Genomic DNA, 13,388 nt, shown 5'->3' with positions numbered 1-13,388 from the left:
CATACAACGGTTCATACCACGGTTCATACCACGGTTCATACCACGATTCATACCACGGTTCATACCACGGTTCATACCACAATTCATACCACGATTCATTCATACAACGGTTCATACCACGGTTCATACCACGGTTCATACCACGGCTCATACCACGATTCATACCACGGTTCATACCACGATTCATACAACGGTTCATACCACGATTCATACCACGGTTCATACCACGGTTCATACCACAATTCATACAACGGTTCATACCACGGTTCATACCACGATTCATTCATACCACGATTCATACCACGATTCATACCACGGCTCATACAACGGTTCATACCACGGTTCATACCACGGTTCATACCACGGCTCATACCACGATTCATACCACGATTCATTCATACCACGATTCATACCACGATTCATACCACGTTTCATACCACGATTCATACCACGGTTCATACCACGTTTCATACCACGATTCATACCACGGTTCATACCACGTTTCATACCACGATTCATACCACGATTCATACCAAGTTATCAGTATACAGGACACACTAGCTACACACTGTCGTCTATACACAGCCAGGGTCAGCCCATGTCATTGTTGATTCAATGGTTTTCTTGCCAGATTATATGTTAAACCACCATCATCAGACATGAAAAGCAATCATTTTTATCTCTATTTTCTGAGAATGCTGGATAGATTTTCCTCAAACTTCATATGTAGGTTCCCTTTGATCCCTCGTTGTGCCCATTAAATTTTGAGTCTTAGCCAGATAACAAAATGGTTGACAGGCTGCCATCTTTGATTTTAACAATTGAAGTTTTTTATCACTAATTCTCCAGAAGTACTGGAAGAATTTTTCTCAAACTTCATGATTATGTAGGTTTGATCCCTATTTGTTGCTATTTAACTTTGAGCCTGATCCAGATAACAAAATTTCCAACTGTTGAAGTTTGATATTGCTATTTCTCATTCATAGTAAATTCTTCTTGGATATCTCGATCTTAGATTTCATTATGTATATTTTCCCATGTTATCAAATTATTAACATAGAGAATAGATCAGTCTTTCATAGAACAAATAAAAATCAATCAATAGTGGATGCCAAGATCCCTGACTGGGATATCTTGTCACAAGAAAACTTTGAGGTATTTTAAAAAAATTTATCAGCCAAAAACAAAATGAATTTTATAATACCTTCCATGCACTTAATTAGTAAAAGATCGCTTTGCATCTGCATGTGAGAATCTAAATCTCTGTCACTAGCACACAACTTGTGAACAAGATATATCTTGAATGCCTTAAGAATTACCTATACAATATGTAGTAGCATAATAACAGTATATTATACACCTGATTTTTATAGTCAAAGTTAAAGGTCCCCTTTGACCACTTTGGAAAGAAATATTACAGGTAGTGATATCTGCCCATTATTACAATTTACTGATGGAGAAAGAGGGGGTTAAATGTGTAAGCTCTCACTTGGACTTTATTTTTACACAGTTTAATTTTTATCGTGTATTTTATTGCCTGGATATTAATTCTAATTTTCCTGGTGTAGGATGCTCATTCTCTGGTACAACCGTGCTTCAAGTCCAAGCAGTCGGGTGGCTCGCCAGAAATTCAGAAATCAACATGTATCTTGGAATTCACCAATGACAAGAAGTACACCTACGAGTTTCCATTCATTCTCTCCATGTGCTACTGTCGAGTGGTCAGCATGGTGATATTGTCTGACACTGCCAACTTGTCCGTGTTGTTGACAAAGTAAGTCCAGGAGTTATCTCCCATTATTTGATAAACAGTATATGTGACTTGTATGAAAATTATCTTCTTGATCGTTAATTCCTAATTAGGCCATGTAGAAGTATTAATTATCTGAATTAGATATTGACCACATGGCAACACTTTGCAGTTGATCCTGGATATGTCAAATTGGTGATAAAACTTTTAAATGGCAGTGAGGTGTTTCTGGATAAAATGCATTTTACGAGTATGACAATACAAAACAAACAATATGTGTTACATATGTATACCTACATATTAGCCCAAGTTTCCTCTGGCCCTGACACCATGTCTGGTTTAGCCCGAGTTTCCTCTGGCCCTGACACCATGTCTGGTGTAGGGCCAGAGTGCACTACTATATGAAAACGTGGAATTCTCTGACACCTTTTGGTTTGGGTTGGTTTAGATTTATTTTTGTTTAACATCCTATTAATAGCCAGGGTCATTTAAGGACGTGCCTGGTTTTGGAGGTGGAGGAAAGCCAGAGTACCCGGAGAAAAACCACCGGCATACGGTCAGTACCTGGCAACTGCCTCACGTAGGTTTCGAACTCGCCACCCAGAGGTGGAGGGCTAGTATTAAAGTGTCGGGACACAAGCACTCGGCCACCGCGGCCACTTCACATTCTTGGTACCAGACATGGTGTCAAGGTCAGAGGAAACTCAGGCTAAATATACAGCTGATCAATCTTGTTAACTGGAGTAATGTTTGGCAATATTAGTGGTAATTTGTCTGGTGGTATCTTTACTTTTTTTTCTTTTAAAGAACCCACAAAAAGATAAAATACACATCTACATTGCCAAAGTGTAAAATCGGCGACCAGTTGGAATTCACCCTAGTGGGAAAGAAGGTTGGTATTGTCATCTGTGTTGTTATTTCAGTAATCTCAGCAAAGAAAAAAACAGTGGTGGTAAAAAATAAAACTAGATTCTGTATTCTGTGGTAAGCTGTTAAAATGGTAGAAATGTGTCGTGGAGTAATCATGGTATCATGATGACAATCATGACACCAATTATGGCATTTTTTGATAATTAATTATAAAAGTTGAATGTTAACTGTTATGTTTGATACCTTGACCTATAATGGACAACCTAAACTAAAATAAGACATTAACAAAACAAGGCCTTGTACTTCAGCATTGTAAATTTTGCTGATTTGATTTGCAATGCATTAACACTTTAACATGTTTATAACATACAAATTGGCTCCATACTATTACCATGGGGATTTAATTTTTTTAAATACAGAAACTTTAGTGATTCTGAAGATTGCTTGGAACATAATTACTATATATACTTACACCATTAGACATACAAATCATGTATTCATCTTGTAATTAGATAGTGCTGGTTTTATTAGGAGGCCTGCATCCTTATCAGACTCAAGTTGGAAATAATGTTAAATGTTTTTTTGCAGATCGGTGTTTCGTTCACCTCAAATATTTATGTAAAAAAGAATGATCGCCAGGTCTACAGTCTCTCTACTGATCAACATCCATTGACACTCACCCTCACGGCCGACACCAAAGATGGCGACATCAAGTTCCTGGTCTCGGCACCTCATTGGATGGTATTGATGTCTCATCGTTTTTCTTGATTTTACATTTTAGTGGATACTTGGCATACCCTGTGCACCTCTTTGTCCACCCACCCGCACCTTAGTGGATATTAGGTGGACCCCTGTATCCACACCTTAGTGGATATTAGGTGGACCCCTGTATCCACACCTTAGTGGATATTAGGTGGACCCATGTATCCACATCTTAGTGGATATTAGGTGGACCCCTGTATCCACACCTTAGTGGATATTAGGTGGACCCCTGTACCCGCACCTAAGTGGATATTAGGTGGACCCCTGTATCCACACCTTAGTGGATATTAGATGGACCCCTGTATCCACACCTTAGTGGATATTAGATGGACCCCTGTATCCACATCTTAGTGGATATTAGGTGGACCCCTGTATCCACATCTTAGTATATATTAGGTGGACCCCTGTATCCACATCTTAGTGGATATTAGGTGGACCCCTGTATCCACACCTTAGTGGATATTAGGTGGACCCCTGTATCCACACCTTAGTGGATATTAGGTGGACCCCTGTATCCACACCTTAGTGGATATTAGGTGGACCCCTGTATCCACACCTTAGTGGATATTAGGTGGACCCCTGTATCCACACCTTAGTGGATATTAGGTGGACCCCTGTATCCACATCTTAGTGGATATTAGGTGGACCCCTGTATCCACACCTTAGTGGATATTAGGTGGACCCCTGTATCCACACCTTAGTGGATATTAGGTGGACCCCGTATCCAATCTCTGTAGATATTAGGTGGACCTCTGTATCCACATCTTAGTGGATATTACATGGACCCCTGTATCCACACCTTGGTGGATATTAGATGGACCCCTGTATCCACACCTTAGTGGATATTAGGTGGACCCCTGTATCCACACCTTAGTGGATATTAGGTGGACCCCTGTATCCACACCTTAGTGGATATTAAGCGGACCCCTGTTTCCACACCTAAGTGGATATTAGGTGGAACCCTGTATCCACACTTTAGTGGATATTAGGTGGACCCCTGTATCCACACCTTAGTGGATATTAGGTGGACCCCTGTATCCACACCTAAGTGGATATTAGGTGGACCCCTGTATCCACATCTCAGTGGATATTAGGTGGACCCCTGTATCCACACCTTAGTGGATATTAGTTGGACCCCTGTATCCACACCTTAGTGGATATTAGGTGGACCCCTGTATCCACACCTTAGTGGATATTAGGTGGACCCCTGTATCCACACCTAAGTGGATATTAGGTGGACCCCTGTATCCACACCTTAGTTGATATTAGGTGGACCCCTGTATCCACACCTTAGTGGATATTAGGTGGACCCCTGTATCCACACCTTAGTGGATATTAGGTGGACCCCTGTATCCACACCTAAGTGGATATTAGGTGGACCCCTGTATCCACACCTTAGTTGATATTAGGTGGACCCCTGTATCCACACCTTAGTGGATATTAGGTGGACCCCTGTATCAACACCTTTGTGTTATACATGAAGAAAAAGAAATTTGACAATACATTATCTTAGTAGTGTAGTGGAATCCTGGAGATTCTTAAGACTGTTTTAGAGCAATTAATGTATAATTGTGAAAAAAAAATGGGCAATGTCTGACAAATGTACTGAAGACGTGCTGTTAAATGTTTATCTTTATGTTTGATATACATATAAATATATTCATATTGATAATGTAAAAAAATGAATTCCTTGCATAGGAATGTATATAAAGTAAAATCACACCAAAGCTTTTCTGCTTAAGGTATCTCTGCCTCCATAGATCTCCACTTCAGAATGGGTGTGTCCTTAAACAATTACATAATCAAAAATATGAATTGGCTAATTGACAAACATCCTGAAGCATTTAAATATCACGTATATATTGTATACCAGTTACTAGTCGTTTGGACAGTATTCATTCCTCCTTATGTTTGTAGCCTATGGGAAAAGTAGATGATGCTGAGAAGAGCCTCGGTATAGTTCACTGCTGTCCGGCCTTTCCAACAAGTAAGATATATCTTATATAGTATCACTTCTTACCTCAGTTAGACATTGGGACAGAGATTTCACAAGTTATGTCAGATATAAGTTAGATATTGAGACAGAGATTTCACAAGTCATGCCAGATATAAATCAGACATTGGGACAGAGATTTCACAAGTAATGTCAGATATAAATTAGACATTGGGACAGAGATTTCACAAGTTATGTCAGATATAAGTTAGATATTGAGACAGAGATTTCACAAGTCATGCCAGATATAAATCAGACATTGGGACAGAGATTTCACAAGTAATGTCAGATATAAATTAGACATTGGGACAGAGATTTCACAAGTAATGTCAGATATAAATTAGACATTGGGACAGAGATTTAACAAGTAATGTCAGATACAAAGTGGATATTGGGACAGAGATTTAACAAGTAATGTCAGATATAAGTTAGATATTGGGACAGAGATTTCACAAGTTATGTCAGATATAAGTTAGACATTGGGACAGAGATTTCACAAGTTATGTCAGATAAAAGTTAGACATTGGGACAGAGGTTTCACAAGTTATGTCAGATATAAGTTAGACATTGGGACAGAGATTTCACAAGTAATGTCAGATATAAGTTAGACATTGGGACAGAGATTTCACAAGTAATGTCAGATATAAGTTAGACATTGGGACAGAGATTTCACAAGTCATGTCAGATATAAGTTAGATATTGAGACAGAGATTTCACAAGTAATGTCAGATATAAGTTAGACATTGGGACAGAGATTTCACAAGTAAGTCAGGTATAAGTTAGACATTGGGACAGAGATTTCACAAGTAAGTCAGGTATAAGTTAGACAATGGGACAGAGATTTCACAAGTAATGTCAGATATAAGTTAAACATTGGGACAGAGATTTCACAAGTAATGTCAGATATAAGATATTGGAACATAGATTTCACAAGTAATGTCAGATATAAGTTAGACATTGGGACAGAGATTTCACTAGTAATGTCAGATATAACTTTAACTATAAAGTTCAGTAATTATTTTTCAACTTGTAATATTCATTGGTTAAGAACAATGATTGTAATGTACGTTTTTGTCTTGAAAAAGTAAGGGGGTTTGAGTTGTAGAATTTCCTGTTTGTAGTGTATGACTTGTATCCTGTATGATTTGTATCCTGTATGACTAGCCCCCTTTATGACTTGTGTCCTGTATGACTAGCCCCCTGTATGACTAGCCCCCTGTATGACTTGTGTCCTGTATGACTAGCCTCCTGTATGACTTGTATCCTGTATGATTTGTATCCTGTATGTCTTGTATCCTGTATGTCTTGTATCCTGTATGACTTGTATCCAGTATAACTAGCCCCCTGTATGACTAGCCCCCTGTATGACTAGCCCCCTGTATGACTTGTGTCCTGTATGACTAGCCTCCTGTATGACTTGTATCCTGTATGATTTGTATCCTGTATGTCTTGTATCCTGTATGTCTTGTATCCTGTATGACTTGTATCCAGTATAACTAGCCCCCTGTATGACTAGCCCCCTGTATGACTAGCCTCCTGTATGACTTGTATCATGTATGACTTGTGTCCTGTATGACTTGTATCCTGTATGACTTGTATCCTGTATGTCTTGTATCCTGTATGACTTGTATCATGTATGACTTGTATCCTGTATGACTAGCCCCCTGTATGACTTGTATCCTGTATGACTTGTATCCTGTGTGACTTGTATCCTGTATGACTAGCCCCCTGTATGACTAGCCCCCTGTATGACTTGTATCCTGTATGACTAGCCCCCTGTATGACTTGTATCCTGTATTATTTGTATCCTGTATGTCTTGTATCCTGTATGATTTGTATCCTGTATGTCTTGTATCCTGTATGACTTGTATCCTGTATGACTTGTATCATGTATGACTTGTGTCCTGTATGACTTGTATCATGTATGACTTGTATTCTGTATGACTTAGGGTCATGTATGACTTGTATCATGTATGACTAGCCCCCTGTATGACTTGTATCCTGTATGACTAGCCCCCTGTATGACTTGTATCCTGTATGTCTTTTATCCTGTGTGACTTGTATCCTGTATGACTTGTATCATGTATGACTTGTGTCCTGTATGACTTAGGGTCATGTATGACTTGTATCATGTATGACTTGTATCCTGTATGACTTGTATCCTGTATGATTTGTATCCTGTATGACTTGTATCCTGTATGACTTTTTTTCTGTATGACTTGTATCCTTTATGACTTGTATCCTGTATGACTAGTCTCCTGTATGAATAGCCTCCTGTATGAATAGCCCCCTGTATGACTTGTGTCCTGTATGACTTGTATCCTGTGTGACTTGTATCCTGTTTGACTAGCCCCCTGTATGACTAGCCTCCTGTATGAATAGCCCCCTGTATGACTTGTATTCTGTATGACTAGCCTCCTGTATGAATAGCCTCCTGTATGAATAGCCCCCTGTATGACTTGTATCCTGTATGACTAGCCCCCAGTATGACTTGTATCCTGTATGACTTGTATCCTGTATGACTTGTATCCTGTATGATTTGTATCCTGTATGACTAGCCCCCTGTATGACTTGTATCCTGTATGACTTGTATCAAGTATGACTAGCCCCCTGTATGACTAGCCTCCTGTATGACTTGTATCATGTATGACTTGTATCCTGTATATGTATCCTGTATGACTAGCCCCCTGTATGACTAGCCTCCTGTATGATATGTATCCTGTATGACTAGCCCCCTGTATGACTTGTATCCTGTATGACTTTTTTTCTGTATGACTTGTATCCTGTATGACTTGTATCATGTATGACTAGCCCCCTGTATGACTAGCCCCCTGTTTGACTAGCCCCCTGTATGACTAGCCTCCTGTATGACTAGCCCCCTGTATGACTAGCCCCCTGTATGACTAGCCTCCTGTATGACTTGTATCCTGTATAACTAGCCCCCTGTATGACTTGTATCCTGTATGATTAGCCCCTGTATGACTTGTATCCTGTATGATTTGTATCTTTGTAGAGCCTGAGAGACAGATGACAATGATGTATGCCTCAATGGAAGAACTCATGATGAAGAGAATCAAACAATTTTCAGGTGAGTTTTTCATTCACTACGAAATGCAACACTTTGTTTTTTGTTTGATGTAAACATCCATTTGTATCTTGGTCTTATAAAAGTACGTCCCTTATTCTAGTAAAAAAAAGAACACGATTATTCAGCTTGAAATCTTCATACTAAAGATAATTAAAAAACAAAGATTGTAAGGCATCTATTTCATTATTGCTCTTATGTAATAATCTTCTATATTCAATTTTGTTTGAGCTTAATTTTTTATTTCACAGTTTTGATATTAACCTGAACTAAGTAAATAAATCGATATTATGTGTAGCAGCAAAAAACTTTCCTGTGGCTCAATAGTGTTTTTTTAAAAGGTTTGTTCTTCATATGATATTATATATATTATTTTATATTAAGTCAGTGATTTTAAATACTTTTCATTGGATAAAAAAATTCATTAGAAATTGACATTTTCTCCAAAGATCCTTGCAAACAGATTGATATGCACTCTGGAAAACCTGAACTAAGTAAATAAATCGATATTATGTGTAGCAGCAAAAAACTTTTCTCTTGCTCAATAGTGTTTTTATTAAAAGGTTAGTTCTTCATATTATATTAAGTCAGTGATTTTTAATACTTTTCATTGGATAAACAATTTCATTAGAAATTGACATTTTCTCCAAAGATCCTTGCATACAGATTAAGATGCACTCTGGATAGATTCCCATTTTAGGATATATGTTAAAAAGTGTGTAATTTCAAAATCCTCCTGTACATTTCATTACACAGGTTCAGCTGGAGTATTACTACCAAAGAGTTTAAGTGTTAATAACATCCTCTACCCTACGATGGCACTGGTAAAGGACCGAGAGAGTCAGCTGTACTATCCAACTTGTTCCTTAAACTGTACGTAAAGCTCACTAATAGTTTCTTAAACTGTATGTATAGCTCACCGATAGTTCCTTAAACTGTAGCTGTAGGTATGGCTCACTGATAGTTCAACAGCTCTTCAATAGATCATTAGCTGTAGGTATAGCTCACTGATCACAGAAACTGAGTATCAGGGGAGGTAACTATCAGGGGAGGTAATCATAGTAACAGGGTAACAGGGGAGGTAATCATAGTAACTGGATATCAGGGGAGGTAATCAAAGAAACTATATATCAGGGGAGGTAATCATAGAAACTGGATATCAGGGGAGGTAATCATATAAACTGGATATCAGGGGAAGTAATCATAGTAACTGAATATCAGGGGAGGTAATCATAGAAACTGGATATCAGGGGAGGTAATTATAGTAACTGGATATCAGGGGAGATAATAATAGCAACTGGATATCAGGGGAGGTAATCATAGTAAAAGGATATGAGGGGAGGTAATCATAGTAACTGGATATGAGGGGAAGTAATCATAGAAACTGGATATCAGGGGAGGTAATCATAGAAACTGGATATCAGAGGAGGTAATATTATAAACTGGATATCAGGGGAAGTAATCATAGTAACTGGATATCAGGGGAGGTTATTATAGTAACTGGATATCAGGGGATGTAATTATAGTAACTGGATATCAGGGGAGGTAATTATAGTAACTGGATATCAGGGGAGGTAATCATAGTAATAGGATATCAGGGGAGGTAATTATAGTAACTGGATATCAGGGGAGTTAATGATAGAAACTGGATATCAGGGGAGGTAATCATAGTAACTGGATATCAGGGGAGGAGATTTAGAGAGATAAGTTGTTGATCAATATAATAACAAGAATATTTCATTGGTGCGTGTTACAGTGACAGAGATTGAAGCAGACAGGTGGCCACCAGTCAACTATATACATTTAGTTAATGGTGATGGCATTCCAGCTTCAGAATACGAAAAAACAAAACTACCTGACTACCTCATCTGGTGCACCCATGTCATCTTATCCCACTACAAAAAGGTAAATCTACACAAACTTTGATGATGAAATACACAGTCTCAATATATTACAAAACAGTATGTTATGTCTACACAAACTTTGATGATGTAATACACAGTCTCATCTCTGGTGCCAATAAATTACAAAACAGTATGTTGTGTCTACACAAACTTTGATGATGTAATCACATTTTGGGTCCTCCTGTCATCATCATTGTTATATATAATATGTTTACCTTGTTAAATAATTCATTCATTTTGATAGAAAGTCTTTTAAACAGGTCTTTTTTATTGAGAGAGAACATGAAATCCTACAATTTACCTTCCAGGTGGACTTGCCACCGTTTGATCAGCTGTTTGCCGAGTTAGCTCCTGCTCATGTCAAGGACCTACCAAAAAACTTTGTAAGTGTTAAGGCTTTATGCTACACTCATTTGCAGGAGACTTAGTCATCCTCCTAACTGATAAGAAAGTCAGCCTCCTTAATAGTTCCCTACCAGTGAAAACCGGGAACAATAATTGCGACTTCCTCCCCATCCATCTGTCTTTCCGTCTGTCTGTCCACTGTTTTCCACATTTTTCTCGGCCAAGCTTCGAGTTATGTTTATAAAAATTGGTATGTAACTTCAGAATGCTTAGCTACAGATCAAGCTTGAGTTTCAAGGTTTTTGGGTCAAGGTCACTATTACTATTTTTAGTGGGGGACAGAAGGGGACATGTATTACTCTTAGAATGCTTGTTCTTTTAATGATAATTGCCAGGAAGTGATCCCCCATTGGATAAAAATGTAGATTGAAGTATGAAGTTCTGTATCCAGAAAAGATTTTAAAAACAATGCACATAAATGAAAATTTAATGCAAGAATTGAATTAAGTAAGCAAAAATTAAGTTAAAGTAAGTAAAAGCTGTACCATACAGCTGATTCAACCCTCTGAAACTCATCAATGTTACTTAGCTGGCCAAAAGTGTGGAAAATCAAAAGGGATGCCATATGAGTGTTTGTTTTAATGCTGTATCCTACAAAGGGAGATAACTGATTGTGTTTACGTTTTTTTTTTGTTTTTTTTTTGCTGTATCCTACAAGGAGAGGTAATGTGCGTTTGTGTTGTTAATTATGTTTCCTGGTTTTCTAGATGTCATATGGAGTCCAAAGGATCCTTAGAATGGCAGCTATCTACATGGCTGTTTCTTTTGGAGAAGAACTTGGTGCAGAATCCTGGAGTAAGAAAGCACCTTCTACAGGTGTAAGTATAGCTGTCCAGGAATCACATGTTAGAACAGCTGATTTGGTTGAAGTTTTTATATCACATTTGTATCTGATATCTGTAAACAAGAAAATGAATAACACTACTGTACCTGTATTTCACTCTTTTTTGTCTACATGGTAGTTTCCATGTCCAGTCGTGTTGATATATCAAAACTCAGATGTAAATCAAGGCCCTCTGCCCAATGTTGGACATTTACCTTAAATTACGTTATCAGTGTTTCATCATGATAAGATCATTTTGAATATAGATCAATAAACATGTTTGTATGAAATCCAGACAATTTTTCATGACAATTTTTCTTTTAGTCGTTGAGCAGCCTGCTTAAGCGTAGTAACAAATGTGGCCTAAAAGTCAAAGATGGCGCCTTTCTGTGCCCTGGACATGTGGCTTGCCTCGAGCCTGAAGTGAACTTGTCAGAATTTCAGACAAATGTTTTTCAAGGATACAAACCCTTTATCAGTCAGATTGTGAAATCCAACAACCATCTGGAGACTATCCAGAAAACAGCGTTTGAAGATCTCCCAAATTTATGTAAATTTTCCCTACCAGAGAACTTCCTTGAAGTTGTACCAGACACCATAGTGAAATGCAGGTTCCTGAAAGAGCTGTGTCTGGCAGACAATGATCTCTTAGAACTTCCGTCTGCCTTGTACTCCTGTACAGAACTAACCCACTTAGACATCAGTAATAACCGGATGGTGAAACTGCCGTCTGCTCTAGCCCACATGGGAAATCTTCAGGTTCTACGATTAAACAACTTGTTGTTAAAGAGTCTGCCAGATACTATTGGACACTTGCAAAGGCTGAAGGAACTCAGTCTGAATGGAAATTGTCTGACAGTTCTTCCTAAGACAATGAAGAATTTGAAATCCCTGACCAAGCTCTCGCTGACCGGGATCAAATGGATGGACAACAAGACCAACCTCCTGCTATCAAAGGAGAACTTCGTGACTTTTCTCGAGAGCGAAGGCATCAAGAGGTGGATCAACGCCAACCCTGAGGTTTGTTACTAATGTGTTAACTAGACACTGGACAAGGTATTCACATCCAGGCAGGGCGCCGCGGTGGCCGAGTGGTTAAGGTGTCCCTACACTTTATCACAAGCCCTCCGCCTCTGGGTTGCGAGTTCGAAACCTACGTGGGGCAGTTGCCAGGTACTGACTGTAGGCCGGTGGTTTTTCTCCGGGTACTCCGGCTTTCCCGCCCACAAGTTTAAAGTGCTGACATTGGGCATATGTCGGGACAAACATTTTAATGTCTCACATATAAATCATAGATTAATCCATCAACACAATTTCTCTGTTTCTAGAAATACTTTGATAAAGTTCTTTCATTTGTGATTTTGTTACAATTGTATTAACCATGATTAATTGTAAATGTTTTCACCGGAGACCTGTAACGAGTAGCGTGATGTACATATAGAGATTTGTTTGTCCCTTTCCAGGTTATGGGTGAGGAGGATATGTTCAAACTGTTTGACCTAGATAAGAGTGGGACGCTGGACACACATGAGATAGCTAAGGTCAATGCCAGTCTGTTCTCCATCTTTCCAAGGCTGGGATACATTGGAACAGATCCTCCAGGTAACTATTCAGCGGAACGATTCATAAAAAATGCTAAAACAGAATATTTTAAAAGTCTACAGGATGAAATGGTGTCTCTTTGTCTGTCCATCCTATTTTTCAGTCTATCTGTCCATCCTTTTTCTGTCTGTCTGTCCATCCTTTTTTCTGTCTATCTGTCAATCCTTTTTTCTGTCTGTCTGTCCATCCTTTTT

At 38.5% G+C, this 13,388-nt stretch overlaps 1 protein-coding gene across 3 annotated transcripts in view; it reads left to right on the top strand.

Annotated features, from left to right (window-relative positions):
• Positions 1-13,388, top strand: part of LOC117334433 — a 106,412-nt gene that overhangs the window by 50,569 nt on the left and 42,455 nt on the right. For all 3 annotated transcript variants that reach the window (XR_004534170.1, XR_004534171.1, XM_033894059.1), the window contains exons 24-34: positions 1,569-1,774; positions 2,558-2,642; positions 3,209-3,361; positions 5,300-5,369; positions 8,389-8,463; positions 9,217-9,333; positions 10,217-10,365; positions 10,673-10,747; positions 11,477-11,587; positions 11,917-12,612; positions 13,056-13,194. Coding sequence is in view for 1 of the 3 variants with exons in the window: in XM_033894059.1 (XP_033749950.1) it covers positions 1,569-1,774; positions 2,558-2,642; positions 3,209-3,361; positions 5,300-5,369; positions 8,389-8,463; positions 9,217-9,333; positions 10,217-10,365; positions 10,673-10,747; positions 11,477-11,587; positions 11,917-12,612; positions 13,056-13,194 (1,876 nt within the window). In the remaining 2 variants the exon portion in view is untranslated. The remainder of the gene's footprint in view (positions 1-1,568; positions 1,775-2,557; positions 2,643-3,208; positions 3,362-5,299; positions 5,370-8,388; positions 8,464-9,216; positions 9,334-10,216; positions 10,366-10,672; positions 10,748-11,476; positions 11,588-11,916; positions 12,613-13,055; positions 13,195-13,388) is intronic.

Source organism: Pecten maximus, chromosome 9, assembly GCF_902652985.1.
Source record: "Pecten maximus chromosome 9, xPecMax1.1, whole genome shotgun sequence".
Classification (NCBI taxonomy): Eukaryota; Metazoa; Mollusca; class Bivalvia; order Pectinida; family Pectinidae; genus Pecten; species Pecten maximus.
The sequence above is the reverse complement of the archived record's forward strand: the minus strand, read 5'-3'. Positions and strand labels throughout refer to the sequence as shown.